The sequence below is a fragment of the Homalodisca vitripennis genome, chromosome 2, assembly GCF_021130785.1.
Source record: "Homalodisca vitripennis isolate AUS2020 chromosome 2, UT_GWSS_2.1, whole genome shotgun sequence".
Lineage (NCBI taxonomy): Eukaryota > Metazoa > Arthropoda > Insecta > Hemiptera > Cicadellidae > Homalodisca > Homalodisca vitripennis.
This window is the reverse complement of record NC_060208.1, coordinates 74093349-74108649: the sequence shown is the minus strand read 5'-3', so window position 1 is coordinate 74108649 and position 15301 is coordinate 74093349. Positions and strand designations below refer to the sequence as shown.

The window sequence follows — 15301 nt, the reverse complement described above, 5'->3', positions numbered from 1 at the left end:
GTGAAATACATTGGACAAGTTTGAGTTTAACCACTTACTAAAGTTCTTTCACACTCGCAATCTAAAGAGAGATTACTATTTTTCACGTGTTCTCATAATTCCAATTCTTTAAATTTATCGTTTTATTTCAGATCAATATTTGTTAAGAGACATAAAACTCTCGTTGGAATTTATTAAACTGAATTGCTTAAACTATATATATATATATATATATATATATATATATATATCCCGGTTCGAATCCCGGCGGAGCAAGTACATTTTGTGATTCAATGTTTGTTGATATTATATATATATATATATATATATATATATATATATATATATATATATATATAATTTCAATAAACATTGAATCACAAAAAGTACTTGCTCCGCCGGGAGTCGAACCCGGATCTCTCACTTGCCGGGTGAATGTGCTACCATTACACCACAGAGCGCTTACTTTTTCCGATTCAATTATTTTGTATTTGGCCGTATCTGTCACATATGCGTTTAAATAAGCAAACTAACATATTATCGGAAGACCAAATACCTGTCAAGCGACTTTTATTTACATTAAACTGTATAAATGGCAATAGCCTTATTTAATTTCAATAAACATGAATCACAAAAAGTACTTGCTCCGCCGGGAGTCGAACCCGGATCTCTCACTTGCCGGGTGAATGTGCTACCATTACACCACAGAGCGCTTACTTTTTCCGATTCAATTATTTTGTATTTGGCCGTATCTGTCACATATGCGTTTAAATAAGGAAACTAACATATGATCGGAAGACCAAACACCTGTCAAACGACTTGTATTCACGTTAAATTGTATGAATGGCAATACAATACTGGTTTACAATAACTACAGGGTTAGAATACTGCAAAGGGCACCTGTCGGACACATTTTACACTAATGACAAAAATATCTAAGAGATCAACAAACTACTCGTATATAATTTACACAGTTGTCATTGGAAAAATAGAACAAGAATTAAGAATATGTTACTAATAATTTTGTAGAATGAAAATTTTAATTGGTTGTACGACATTTTTCAGTTTTTGACAGATTTTTATTGATTTCGAACAGATCTTTTATTTATTCCGAACAGTTTTTCATAAAGTTTTATAATATTTTTCATAAAAAGGTTCAGAAACACACAGCTTTGGACAAGAGATTTTCGGTAGGATTATTTATGGTCCTTTGGACAAGATTTTACATTGATGTTTGGTCTGTTCCAAAATTGTCATACAACCACCATATTAGTCTACTGTCTACTTATACATGTGTATATAATACTTATTTAATATATAAAATAATATTTCTTCATGTATTATTAACATTTCATTTCTCAAGCAATTTTAACTCTCATAAATTTGAGTAAACGTCATATGGGTTTGGTCAGTAAGATTTGGAGGGAAAGGCGACCTTCCAACTGATACCCTTTACCAACTTAAGATCAAAAAAATCCTCACTTAGTTAATCTCGTATCGTTGGAACGTTTTCTTATTATGTAAGTTTCGATTTGGTATCTGCAAGTTTTGGTAACATTTCCAATAATTCAACAATTCCTTCATAGAAAATCATGTCTGTATGTTGAAAGGGTCTGTCCTAACTTGGATATGTGTCAAATAGACTTTTTTCAATAACTGATGATCTAATACTTTAACATTAAGGGAATCTTAAATAAATTACCAATTTTGAGAAATATAGAAATTTTTAAATATCTTTTTCTTGTTTTACGGTTCATAAGACATCTAAAAACACAACGTACGGCTTTATATAGCTGTTTATTGTTGTTAGAAAAATATTTTAAGTCGAGCATGCACATCTACGTTTTTGGCAGTAATGATTTATTTGAGAGAATTTACTACAGATTTCTTTAGTAATAACATGACAAATATGACCATGTCTTCCATTATTTATGTTTATTTATTATTTGATTGTGTCTGTCTTCTATTATTGGATTACTGCGCCTAATGTCTTCATTATACAAATATATCCGTAGGGTAAGTTATTTTCCTCTATAGCTACTAAGTAGCGTAGACTACAAACGCCCACTCCCTTTTTGATTAACTTTTAAATTTTGATATTTTAACACATAATTTCTTACAACATTTGAAATATTCAAGTTACAACAATTGAAACTTTACTGCACGTTATTTACATTATAATGCATCTTTTGTGCATGGTATTACTGTAAGTTGAAACAATTTTAAGAATAAATTACATTATAATTTTAAGGTTTTTTATAGAGGTTTATTTTTGAACCATTGATAACATTGAGAAATTATCAAAAGATAGACAAAAGCATACTACTTTTCATGCACTTTAAATTGTGATATCAAACAGTAAACTTGGTTCAGTAGTAAACATTTGTGAGAAATTAAAAATCTAATTTCTGTCAAAAGACTAAAAAAGTGCAAAGTTATGTAAATATCTTTATTTGGTAGAAAACTATTCTAGGACTAAATGAACCCAAAAATGAATATCATGGTAATTAAAAATATTTTACAGAAAATCACTAGTATCAGAAGGGAATTTCCTTAACAAATCACTATTTTCTCCACGGCTTCGCTGCTGCATGCGTATTTATTATAAATTTTAAATTAAATGAAAGAAATTATTTACACAGGTTTTAATTATATACACTACTTTACTTAGTAAATAACAATTTTGTGTTTCTGTGTGATGTACTAAGAACTTAGTAATTTACGGATGTAACGTTCCTTGTGTGGAAAGATATTATGCGCAGTCGTGACAACATGGCGCACCCAAGTCAGCCAAGGCCAATTGTTAATTTAAAACCCCTCACTAAGCGACAGAGAGCTTTATCCACAATGTGGACTTTGTTGACTATAAAGGAGGTCTAGATCAATGTTTCAATCGCTTGATTACTGCCAACAACTCAAGTCATTCATAAATGGATTTAAGGGTGGTTTTATGAAGCTTCGTCAACTTGTTAAAAGTTATTAGCCTGCCAATGTTTCCAGCCTTTTAGAATCATATGTAAGCCTATCTATGCAAATTAACATTTTTTGTAGCCTGAATGCTTTCAATAAATATACATAATTTAATGCCTATCTTATCATTTTGTATGAACATAAGAATTTTCTCATTTTTGCACATTTGCACAAGACTAATCAATAAGGAGGTGTCTGGTTTAAAAAATGTTATTTATACGAATCCAACAGCGTTTTGTTGTTAAAGTTTATAATTTTTTAATAGATAAATGATGAAGTAAAATAATCTTTTTGTTTTTTTTAATAACCAATAATAATATAAATCTATAAAAGAGTTTGGATGCGTATTAATTTTATCTTATAATGAGATGTTCCCCTTAGTCCTACGACTGTAAAATGTACATATTTTGAGCACAGCTTTCTCAGACACCATTAAAAATAATTTAATAACTTTTTACCAGGTATTCTAGACATGTTAAAGTACACTTTAACACATGGATTTAAAAGAATATGTATTCATATTATTTGTATTAAATTTTTTAATATTACAATACATTTTTTTAATCTAAACAAATATTTAATACTTTTAACTTTACTATTAGAGATATCTATACTTCCCTATGTTAAAGTGTGCATTAGTATGTTGGTGAATTGTGGTAAAAATTTGGTTGAAATAAATGCAGTAGTTCCTGGGGAGTCTGTGTTCAAAATTAAAAAACATGTTTTTCGGGAAACCGCAAAAATGATGAATACATAAAATTGTAAGCAAAAACTTTAGTTTAAAGTACCTAAAACTGGCCAGCTCCTTAGCTTGGGTCATCCGGATCTTCTTCTTTATCTTCCAGCTTTCTCTTCACTTGTCTTTTCTTTTGCCTCGCTTGCTTTTTAAAATCTGAAGAGTTACGCTCCGATGCTTTGATGCGGTGTTGGTCCATTTGTTTCATGCTAAGAACAGTAAACTTTCCAATGTTCATCTCTAGTTTTTGGAACAACTTGCATGTAGTTGCATTACCACTATTGAACACTGGCACAGCATCATACACTCCGAAATGTAGTGTTTTCAGTCCAACAAAGCCGGTTTTGGGTAGCCTAGACCAAATAACCGCGTTCACACTTTCGTTTGGATTTTGTGTCTTGCCATGTAAACATTTCCGCAACAGTTCTTTGTCAGATAGATTTTTAAAAACTGGTTTTATAAATTCCATTACAGCCACAGGAATACTATTTTTGTGGCTGTAAGTCTCGCCTTTAGCATTTGCCTTTTGGTATCCGCACCAACTTGTCTCGCCTTTCGGACACAAACCGTGGTGTGGGTCATTGTCACTTGAAATCTTTTGGAAGTACAAAACCCAAATGTCTTTCACCATGTTGTCGAGACTGTCTGTGTTTCTTCTTATTGCTAAACCATAGCAGGTCTGGAGTTGATCAATGACAGCTTGAGATAGCCTATTTTGCCACCTAAGCCTTTACCGTCAGACAAAATAATACGTTTGTTTTCTGATTTTAGTCTTCTCAATCTTGTGACCATTCTTTTCTGGACATGTTCCAGACATTCCAGTTTACATATTTTATGATCAGGACTACAAAAACTAAAACCAAAGCAACTTACAAATAAACTGCATACTGTATCAAATGACACATAGCAAATTTTGCGTATTTAAGCACTGCACAAATGATTTCAAAAATTAACTATGTACACTTTAAAACGTTTTTATATATTGTTTTATACATCAAATTACTCGTTATAAGTTTTAGTATTATAAAAAATTGTTTTTCAATTTTTACCTTCTTGATAAATATCATTCCGACTGAATATGTATCCGACTGGGCTGACACTTGCAGATGAGACACGTCATTGAGGACTGATTTTTCCAGATATTACCAAATGGTAAAAATTTAGTCAACCTAACTCCCTCTGTTACATGGTAAGTAACATAAGTAGATTTCAACATTGAGTCAACCATCTTTATCATCAATGTCCGCATTGACTAATCAAGATGGAAATCCTGTATTAGTGAAAGCTTGTAATACAACTGACTGGCCTTCCTACTACTGGACGCGATCACATTACAGTAGCCTATGTTCATTACACTGTTTTTTCAGTGCTATGGCACATTGCTGATTTAATGAAATTAATTGTTTAAGAAAATTTCCATTCATATGATATAAGATTCAGTTAACCTAAAGGAAAGAAACCACTCATAGGAAACACGTAATATTTCTTTTATTTTAAAATGGCTTAAACGAATTTTTTTAAATGTATTGTTATAAATTTGGTGAAGAATTGAGCACTTCAAGTGTTATACAGGCTTTACACATTGCTATGGTTGGTTATACTGGTTAGTCACATTCACCAAAAATCTCTCAGTAAAATAAGAAAGTCGCTCATTGGAAAATATAAAAATAGAAAGAGAATAGTATACTATTATAAAACCCACAGGGTATTTTTTTAATTTATTTCAAGCCCTACTGGTTAAAAATAGAACATGGAAGTATTGAAAAAATTCTTTAGACTGAACAATTATATATAAAAGCAATGAATTAACTAAACCAAGGAATTTTTTTGTTTTGTATGTGTTTTTCACTCGTTACTGTTAAGGATGGTAGTTTGTATTGTGAAATGTTTTATTTATTTATTTTTTTTTTTTTACTTTGTTGGTGTTTATGGATCTTGTTACTTGTTTTTCATTATTAGTTTTTTTTGCATTGTCACTTATTTAAAACTATTTTGTTAACATTGTTGTTCTTTTATATTTTTCTTTTTTTTTGTTCTTGTTATCCATTTATAGTTTTCTGCATTGTTACTTTTTACGGATAGTTTGTTTTTGCACAGTTATTTATTTCTAGGTTGCTTATCTGCTCAACAATTATTATCATTACTGTTATATTTATTATAATTTATACTTATTATGTACACTGTCAATCATGTCTAGGAGTATAGAGTCCAATCGCATGTTTGGCTTGTCCCTGTTATGTCTGGGCACTATAATGGTAATTAGCTACCTTGCACTATGTGTATTATTATAAAGTGGTCGTTGACCGTTGAAAGGAAATAAAATAAAATAAAACCCTTAATGGGTCGTGGTGGAACCTTCACGATATCACAAAATGATTCTAATTAGTTTCTTTTAAAGTCGAATGTAAACCTTTTTCTATAAAACTGCCACCACCATTTTGTTCTCTTTGTTATCTGCAACTCTTATTTTTAAATATCCAATTTGCCTCGTTCAACTCTTTATATACTTAGTATTTGTATATATGCATTTCGTTGATTGTAATGTCTTTTTTAGTTTATGTGGCCTTAAAACTCAACATCTATGTAAAATTTTCTGACTGCATCTTGATACAAAACTCTTTGGTATTGTCATTGTCCTGTATTGTTTTTGGCTTTGAAACAGTGGTCTACTATACTCCCCGAATCAAACGCTTACAGCTTAGGAATAAGACTACATTTTTCAACGTATCAGAACTTCTTTACACTTTAAGAGAGTTAAACTATCATAAGTGTTTATTAAATTCTTCGACTTTTCTGAAATCCAGGATTTCTGGGTTGAGATATATACTATTTCTATTGTTATAGAATGAAACTATGGCCGTTGCAATCACTTTAATTTGTCAATTTTAATCATAAACCAAAAACCATTTAAGGATAAATACTTATAATATAAATTATAATATGATAATATAAATCTTCCATCTTAAAGCGAAAGACAATTATTTTACCTAATTTATATCTCTACTGGTAGATATTTCGGTTATTTTTTCCTGCGATGGATGCTCCTATACAATTTTCACTATTCTCTGTACACTTTTATTGTTTGCGGATGGTGTTTATTTTTATTTTTACTACATCTATGTTATAAATTTAATATTTTAAATATGAAAACTATCCTTTGAGTTATGTTTTAAATTATATTTCTGTACTATTGTTTGTCTTGGTTACCATTGAAATTAACATTTATTCAGTACGACTTTGTGTTGTAAACTATGCATGTTATACTGTCAAGCCGTAGTGCCAGGACAGCATACGGGGGATATGCCAAAGCGGTTAAATAAACACATTTATGTGGAAAACTATTTATTGCGTTTAGGAAAATTTTCGTACAATTTCTGTAAATCAAAAATAAAATTGTTCTTCTTATTAAAATAAAATAAATGACGGCGTGTTTTGTATAAAGCAGGTCTAAAGAAGTGACAAACTAATAATAATATGTATAATAATTTTAAATTGTCTTTAAATTTTGGTTTATACAATATAATATACTATTAATAGTCATGGGGCATAATTATTAAATTAAATTCATGCATATGTTTGCTATAATTTTGGGTACCTACCTGCAGCTCCTGGCATCAGTTTGCGCTACCGGTAAGTTTATAATTACACAATATTTTATTTGTTCATTAATACATTGAACATGGTATACTGTTCCTACGAAAACTTGTATATATACATATTCAGAGATGTCCTGACTGACTTAATGGTTCATCATCGCCCAGCATTTTAGTACAAATTTAGAAGAAAGATTTATTGTATCCCCTTATTTGAGTTATTTCAGTTTTAAAAATTAATATGGCCGCCATTTTGAAACGGAATATAGGATCTAAATGACTATTTTTTTTTTCAAATATGGTATTTGTATAAATGAGCAATATGCAAAATTCTGAGTAGCCAAATTGTAGGAAATTTCGTTTTGAAGACATAAATTTATAATGTTGACCTGCTTTATTAATAATTGTTTTAAAGTATTTTTTATGAAGAAGTGCACGATTGAAATTGTTTCCTACTTGCGGTAGTTTATAACACATTGATATAACAATGTTCTTGCTGATTGTATTATACTGAACATAGTAGAAACACAACATTTAAAAGAGTCTACTTGTAGCAAATTTTGCCATCAACACAGAAATATACGTTGATATAAGTTTTTTTTGGCAATTCATAATATTTACGTATATAGAGGAAAATCAAAATAGTGATTATCTTTTATGAAAAACAAACAATATTTACATGCAATAATACCATTTTTAACAATTAGTAACTACATGACAACGAATTGAAACGGTAAAAAAGAACAAAATAGACTGTAAACAGGAACATTCACATGTTCGTATCTTAGCAACACCAAACAATGCAAATACACTTCGTTGGAAACAACAGCTGATGAAAATTATGTTGACTAATGTTTGGTACAGAGTACGAGAAATCGAAAGATCACTAAACATAAAGAAATACTCATGGGCTTTTGAACGGTATAAGTTATAATGTGATTTGATCGGTATTAGTGTCGACAAAATGAGTTTGAATACATGAATGTTTATCATCAAATTTTTGATAAGTGACATCATGAGTGCGTTAGCTAAGGTCTTCAAGTTGAGAATTTCTCCACAATGGCGTCATATACTTCAGTTATTACTGAGTTTGTTTTAACAATTCTATCATTAGTTATGGAATATTGGATAAAATTTAAGTTGTTTTACAGGTATTTCTAAAAAATATTGCGCTTTCCGACTTCACGGGCTTAAAACACAGCTCTTTAAACTCAATTATAAAATGTATCAGGAAATTGGATATCCTTCAATTATCAACTATCTCAGGAATGTTTAAAATGTTATTTAAAAGGAATAAGTATCCCTGGGTTGTCAGTATAAAATGGCGTGCGAAGCTACAGGTAACTGATATTATCTTTATATTATTGGTTTTTGATTCAATTATGTTAAGTTAATTTTATACTACACGTACGTTTAACCAAACATGTGTTAATAAAATCTGCTTGGGCTCTTGTGATTTAGAAGCAATAGAAACGTAAAATGTATTTAATAACGCAATATCCGTGTCTGATTTTTATAAGACGACTTAAATAGAAGTTGTCAGACTCCTTGTGAAGTCTCTTTGTAAGTCTTTAATGTAGAGAGCGGGGCCCGGCCACAAGCACATCAGGTTAGTAACTTGTCACTATTCCTTGTCATAATGTTACGAATGTATTATATTGTCTTTACTTTGCCGAAATCCACTGATAAAATACTAAATATGTTACGATGCGAGTGACTTATTAATACTGATTATTATTACTATTGCAAACGGCTTTTACTTTTGTGCTTAGATTCCTCCAATAGCTGGAAAAGGAGTAGCACGCTTTCAGATGTGTACCACAACTAATAATGAAAAGAAAGAATTGCTGACCAAGTCCATTAGAACTTGAATAACTAGCTCCTAGTAACTTTCTATAACACAGTTGTATAAAAAGGATATAGATTTAAAAGCGAATTAGGATGATAGATTTATTCAAATTACAAAATTCAATTACACTAAAAATTTGGCTTTACAACATTGATATTTTATTTAAGTTTGAAGAACTAATAAGATCCATGATTGTTTCTGTTGTTGGAACTGGTTTCGTAGTTTCCGCTCCCGTTATTTCCGTTGTTGTTAGGGCTGGAGTAACTTCCGGAAGTTGCGTAATCATTGTTACTAGCAACTCCATCGCTGTTTCTGTAGCCGTTGTTATTGTTTCCATTGTTGGCTCCGTAACCATTGCTGTTGCTTTCATAACCATTATTGGAATTTCCGTATCCGTTGTTGTTAGAGCTTTGGTATCCATCGTTGTTTCCGTATCCGTTGACGGCATTTCGGAAATTGCTTGCGCTGGCGTAGTTCGAGAGAGTAGGTGTACCGTAAGCAGCGTACCCGGCGATCACAGGGGCAGCCACTACTGGAGCGGCGGTGACGTAAGGGGTGGGGACTACAGTCCTGGCGGTGTTAGAGATGCGGTAAGTGTTGGCGTAGGAAGTAGACACAGGAGCGTAGTTGACTGCGGGTGCAGAGTAAGCGACGGCGGGTTGAACGTAGCTGGCAGGAGAGGCGAGACTGTAAGTAGAGGACAAGGCGACTGGTGAGGGAACAGCGTAGCTTACCCTTGGGGCGGCGTAGCTCACTGAAGGAGAGGCGTAGCTCACAGGAGTAGCATAGGCGATGGAAGGATGTGTGGACCCTATGTTCGAACTCAGGTAGCTGGCCGAAGCCACGGCAAAGAGAAGAGGTAGAATTCCCTAAAAACAAGGAACATTTTATTTTAAGATCGTTGTTTAATTAACTGATGAAAACAACTATGAAACTTTGACTCCAGCATTAAAAATGTATTCAATTACAATACTTTTGTTTGATAAAACATTAAGGTGTTTACTTTAGTTTCACATTAATACAATTTTCAATATCCTTAGTAATAAAAGTAATTTTTACGTTCTTTAGTTATCTACTTATTGTAGTGTTGTGTAATATCATGCTGGTACTAAATACTATTTTGATAGTATTCATTAAATTACTAATATTAGTGGAAAACTATTTTCTAGTCTGTTAGTTTTATCTGCTTCCATTAGAAGCATTAATAATTATAGGTGTACACATTCTCAATTATAACTCTAGTTTGAGAGAGAAATATAATTATAGACATTTGCCAATTTTACATTTTACAAAAATGGAAACGTGACTTTTTGATAACTTGTATCTGCTTCTTTTTTCAAGAGTCAGATCTCAAAATGTAAATTAAACGTAATGAAATTAGAAAATTAAAACCATTACTATAGACACGTTAAATTCATATTGTAAAACTTAAAACGTAATTTAAGGATGTTTTAAGTACGTGCGTATGATTTGATTTTTATTTTAAAATGCATTGTATAATTTTATACCTACCTTCCACTCATTTAATACGTGTGAATCATTAAATTACTTTCATAACTTGTCTGATAACTAAAATTTACATTGCAAATATTAATTATTTTGTTTAAAATTTCATTGAAAACATTAATAACTGAAAAGCCATAGATCTATATAATGTTCATTGACAACTTACCAGTATGTACATGATGTCGTTATGTACAGACTGGTGGTACAGAACGGTATATATATACTCAGACCACCTTATAGGTTAGAGTTACTGGATTACAAGAACTGTATCATGTTTCCGACCCCGTTACCTATACAGTGACTACATCTGAAACTTGGTTTGTTTCCGGAAGGTTTCCTAGAATTAGATATCAAAGATTTCTCTCTCCCTTTTATTAGTTTACCGAAATCACTTTTACTAAACTATCCAAAATTTATTTGTTTTATAAGTGTTTTTACGCAAACACTGGAGTCTGATAAATAAGTTAATAAATCATTATAGACCTCCCCGTTATTTCATTCCATGATTTTCTATCGAAATTGTAATCATAAACTAGGAATAAAGTTGTGGGTACATTTTTTTAATTTTACAGGAGTTTTACAAGCTATCTGTTCAGTATGCAATTTGATGAGAAGAAATGGTCGTATAGTATGTTCTGCGAAATAGAACCTAAAGGTGCTACCAGTGAAAAAATTAAAATTAATCAATTAGCGATTTTCATCATAATGTTTCCATGATTTTATCTACTATATAGTTAAACTTATCTGTATTTTAAGAAATTGAACCGCAAAATAAGATAATACGTGGTCATCACAGCAGCATAACGACCGTAATTATTAATTTATTTCAATGAAGTCTCAACATTTATCATATAGGATGTGCGTGCTAATTTTTGGTAACATACATCCAACTGCAAGGCGATTTTAATAGTTGTGTATAAAACTGTTTTCGCCCAAGAGACGAACTGTTAGCTCCTTGGCTATAAAGCTGATTATAAGCTATCCTTACTTGTCCCACGTAATATTCGTGTCAATTTTGGCAGAAATCCATTGACACATCCAACTTACAATGAGTCTCTAGCAGTTATTTAGAAAAACGTTTGGCCCCCCTTTCTTGATTCAAATTGAACATTGAACAAATATATATTGAACAAATACATATTGAACAAATACATATTGAACAAATATATTCACCTTTCTTTATTTAATTGGCCCCAAAAACTTCCTTAAACTGCCAATCGCAATTATAACATTAATACTAAGTATTGTAAAGAAGCATTAAGGAATAACGGCTGTAGTCGCGATAATACATAGATATATATAGATATAGATATGTATAGGAGGATATAAGCTAGACTTCTAACATGGCTATTGCAGTATGTAAATGTAAAAATTCTCTATTTACGATTAAGACTATTTTGACCAACGAGTCTTGCCTGTTCTGTTTCAAAGTTATCCTTAGTTATTACTTTGTACTGTAAAATATTTGCTGTAATTATTTGCTGAAATTCATCTAATCAAAAGCTGTTCAGTGTAATTGTAAACATTATCGATTTTATTGTAGAGCTCTATCCCCTTATCTCAAACTGTATTAAAAACCATCTATGGTTAGCATTTATCATATCAACTTATCTTCGTGTAGGATATAAATACACAATTGTACTCTAAATGCTTTATAATTGGATATATTTTAAACATAATTGATATGAAGGTTTCATGGAATTAATTGCAACATAGAATTGATACTTTTCGAAAGAAATCTCTAAAAGGCCGAGGCTGCCGAAGACCTAGATCTGCCGAAGGCCGATAGTTTTCTAGAGAGTGGAAGTGTTCAGAGACCGGTGGCTACCCGAAACACTACTTCAAGAAGCCAGTGCCTGCTGGACACTAGGAGGTCCTTGAGGTTAACAGCTTCCAGAGTATGAGAGTTGCCAGAAGCCAAGAACTGCCAAAGCTAGGGATCTGCCAGAGACCGGGACCAGGCAGAAGCCTAGGACTGCCAAAGCCAGGGATCTGCCAGAGACCGGAACCAGGCAGAAGCCTAGGACTGCCAAAGCCAGGGATCTACCAGAGACCGGAACCAGGCAGAAGCCTAGGACTGCCAAAGCCAGGGATCTGCCAGAGACCGGGACCAGGCAGAAGCCTAGGACTGCCAAAGCCAGGGATCTACCAGAAACCGGGACCAGGCAGAAGCCTAGGGCTGCCAAAGCCAGGGATCTGCTAGAGACCGGAACCAGGCAGAAGCCTAGGACTGACAATAGCCGGGACTTGGGTTAGACAGTAAGGTGCTAGACTGAGAGCTCTCAGAGACCGATAGGTGTTACAAACCGAGGCCTGCTAGAAGTTAGGGACTCCTAGAGGCTGAGAGCTTTCAAAGCCTCAGAACTCTCACAATTAGGGACCTTATAGAGAGGCCCGAAGCTCTTAGAAAACGGGAGCTTAGAAGCTTCAACAATTAGTTTAAATGTATATCCTTATGGATTTTTACAGAACTAGATGGTTCAGTGAAGTAAGTTTCATTGTACCAGGCCTAAGCGCAGTAATGTAAATCTGCCTAAATCTTGTGCCTGTTTAGCTAAAAGATCTCGTTTATATTTACGCACTGCAATAGGTAAATTATAAATCAACCTAATAACAAACTTAGTACCCTTCCTTTCGAGGGGCATGAACGCATAATATGTCTTCTTTTAATTAGTTAGTTAGTGTTTCTTCCAAAATAAGGTTTTTTAATTTAATACATTCATTCGATCATTATGAGACATTCTTTCAAAGAAAATTGTAAAAGATTTTAATAGAGTAATTGTGCTTGCTACTCACGCACAATAAACAGCGACTGTTTTGGAAAACCCTACTCATTGTGTACTAACACAAATATAAATTTTTACATATAGTGTAGTGGATGAACACTCTGTTCTTAAACATTTTATGAAATCATTACATTTTATGAAATCATTTATACAATTGTTTACAATGTTGAACACCCTCCTCGCAAAGAAGGCTAATCTGGACCGTCTTGCGGTCTAGACCTTAGTTCTTCGAAGGCTAAATTGCCACGAGCCCTAAGGTCTTAGGTTAAAATCAGACTTAAAGTGATGCAATGTGACAAACGGTTTCCTGGTTAGGATCCTAAAATATAAAGGAGGTTTTTAATAGGTAGTTCACGTCTTTTGTGAGATTCCCACACTACAGGCTTGGCCAACTGTGTCCTTAATGGATTTTCCTACCTCTCTCTTAAAAAAAAAAGGAAAAAGTGTCTCCATAATATGCTTTGATATTGCCAGATAAGATGTTAAGACGTATTGAATATTTTATATAAGAATATAGTACAAACTATTTTATGATCAAATCATTGAATAATTGAACCCCAGGTATTAATATAAATTAATCTTAGAATTATCAGAGATTCGTATTCTAAAACAACCAGTGTGAGATGTGAAATAACAGCAACAAAAATAAAATTTTGTTTTACTGTTACACTATTTTAGCATTATGAGATATTGTTCTATCATTCAATTTGTTACTTTGAGGTTATATCAGGACAATATGAAAAAGTTAGTATAACTAATTTTAAACTCTCAAGATAAAAATATAATCATCGCTACAAGGCATTTCTAATATGGAAATCCAGTTAAAACTACAGTGTTTTAGAGATAATTGAATTATGGAAATGTTCAATAAGTATGAATAATTTAAAATGCGTTTTGTAGAATAGGATGGTGTGACATGGTGGAATATTGGGTTGGATAATGACAAAGATTTCACACTTATTTTCAGTAATAAAACAATTTTTTGTCTCTATTTACTGTGTTAACTTAGAATCGTTTAGCTAGTTTAGTCCTATTCTGTAGAGAAGACTTAATATATTTGTAAGAAGAGAACTTTGAATTTATTAAATATGTCCCAAAAATAGACAAACGCTACATTTCTTTTTCATTAGGATTAGGATGAAACTTATCTGAAAAGTGAATAAGAAATGCATTGACAAATAAGTATTTGCTTTTATTTTCACGTCATCATAACAAATTGTGATAGTATATTTATCAAGTTGTGAACATTATTTTATATTTTTTAATATTCTTTAGTTTTGTTAAATTCAACTTTGAAGTTTGAATTATTTGTTATAAGGTAAATTATTAAAATAATAAGACATGAGACAAATATTACAAAATATTATAATGCTCACTGTTTAAATACAAAATTAATTTATTTGTGTATGTTCATAATTGCAACGAAGGGCTTTAGTTACAGGTTTGAAAAAGGTAGAACACATAAGGTGATTAAACATGGAAGTATCGTAACATACTATATCTTGTACATACATCAAAGTTAAGATGATGCTGATTGATCATTATTTACTCGTTATTTATAATTTTCTTGAGACATGTAAGAGGAAGAGCGAGGAATTGGCGAGACGTAGTGTATGTGCAAGGTGCAACACAGTCACTTCTGCCACCGCCACTACTCGAGGGCCCTGCTGTGCCAGTCGTGGCGTGGAGTCCCTCGCTGCAGCGTACTGAGTCCTGTGTCTTCGAGGTAAGGCTCCATTCACTGTGCTAGACAAATTGCATTGGTTCTTTTTGTTTGTATGGACTCACATTACATAATAATCAATTATATAACAACCATGTGAAGCAATGTTTTTACTTGTGTATGTTGTAGTTGTAACTAACACCATTGAAAGTATATTAA

The 15301-nt window shown here is 32.2% G+C and overlaps 2 protein-coding genes across 3 annotated transcripts; one reads left to right on the top strand and one right to left on the bottom strand.

Annotated features, from left to right (window-relative positions):
• Nucleotides 1–9214: 9214 nt before the first annotated feature.
• LOC124356271 (cuticle protein 16.5-like) lies at nucleotides 9215–10827 on the bottom strand. Of its 2 annotated transcripts, XM_046807456.1 has the most exons (3): nucleotides 10800–10827; nucleotides 9569–9996; nucleotides 9215–9526 (listed from the first exon to the last, which is right to left on the bottom strand). In XM_046807456.1, the coding sequence occupies exons 1-3, from the start codon at nucleotides 10809–10811 to the stop codon at nucleotides 9304–9306; spliced, it is 663 nt and encodes a 220-aa protein (XP_046663412.1). In that variant the 5' UTR covers nucleotides 10812–10827; the 3' UTR covers nucleotides 9215–9303. The 2 variants fall into 2 exon arrangements, with proteins under 2 accessions (XP_046663412.1, XP_046663411.1); XM_046807455.1 differs by having other exon boundaries at nucleotides 9215–9996.
• Nucleotides 10828–11976: 1149 nt separating this feature from the next.
• On the top strand, nucleotides 11977–12889 carry LOC124355673. The gene is made up of 2 exons (XM_046806835.1): nucleotides 11977–11988; nucleotides 12524–12889. The coding sequence occupies exons 1-2, from the start codon at nucleotides 11977–11979 to the stop codon at nucleotides 12887–12889; spliced, it is 378 nt and encodes a 125-aa protein (XP_046662791.1).
• The last annotated feature ends 2412 nt before the right edge of the window (nucleotides 12890–15301 follow it).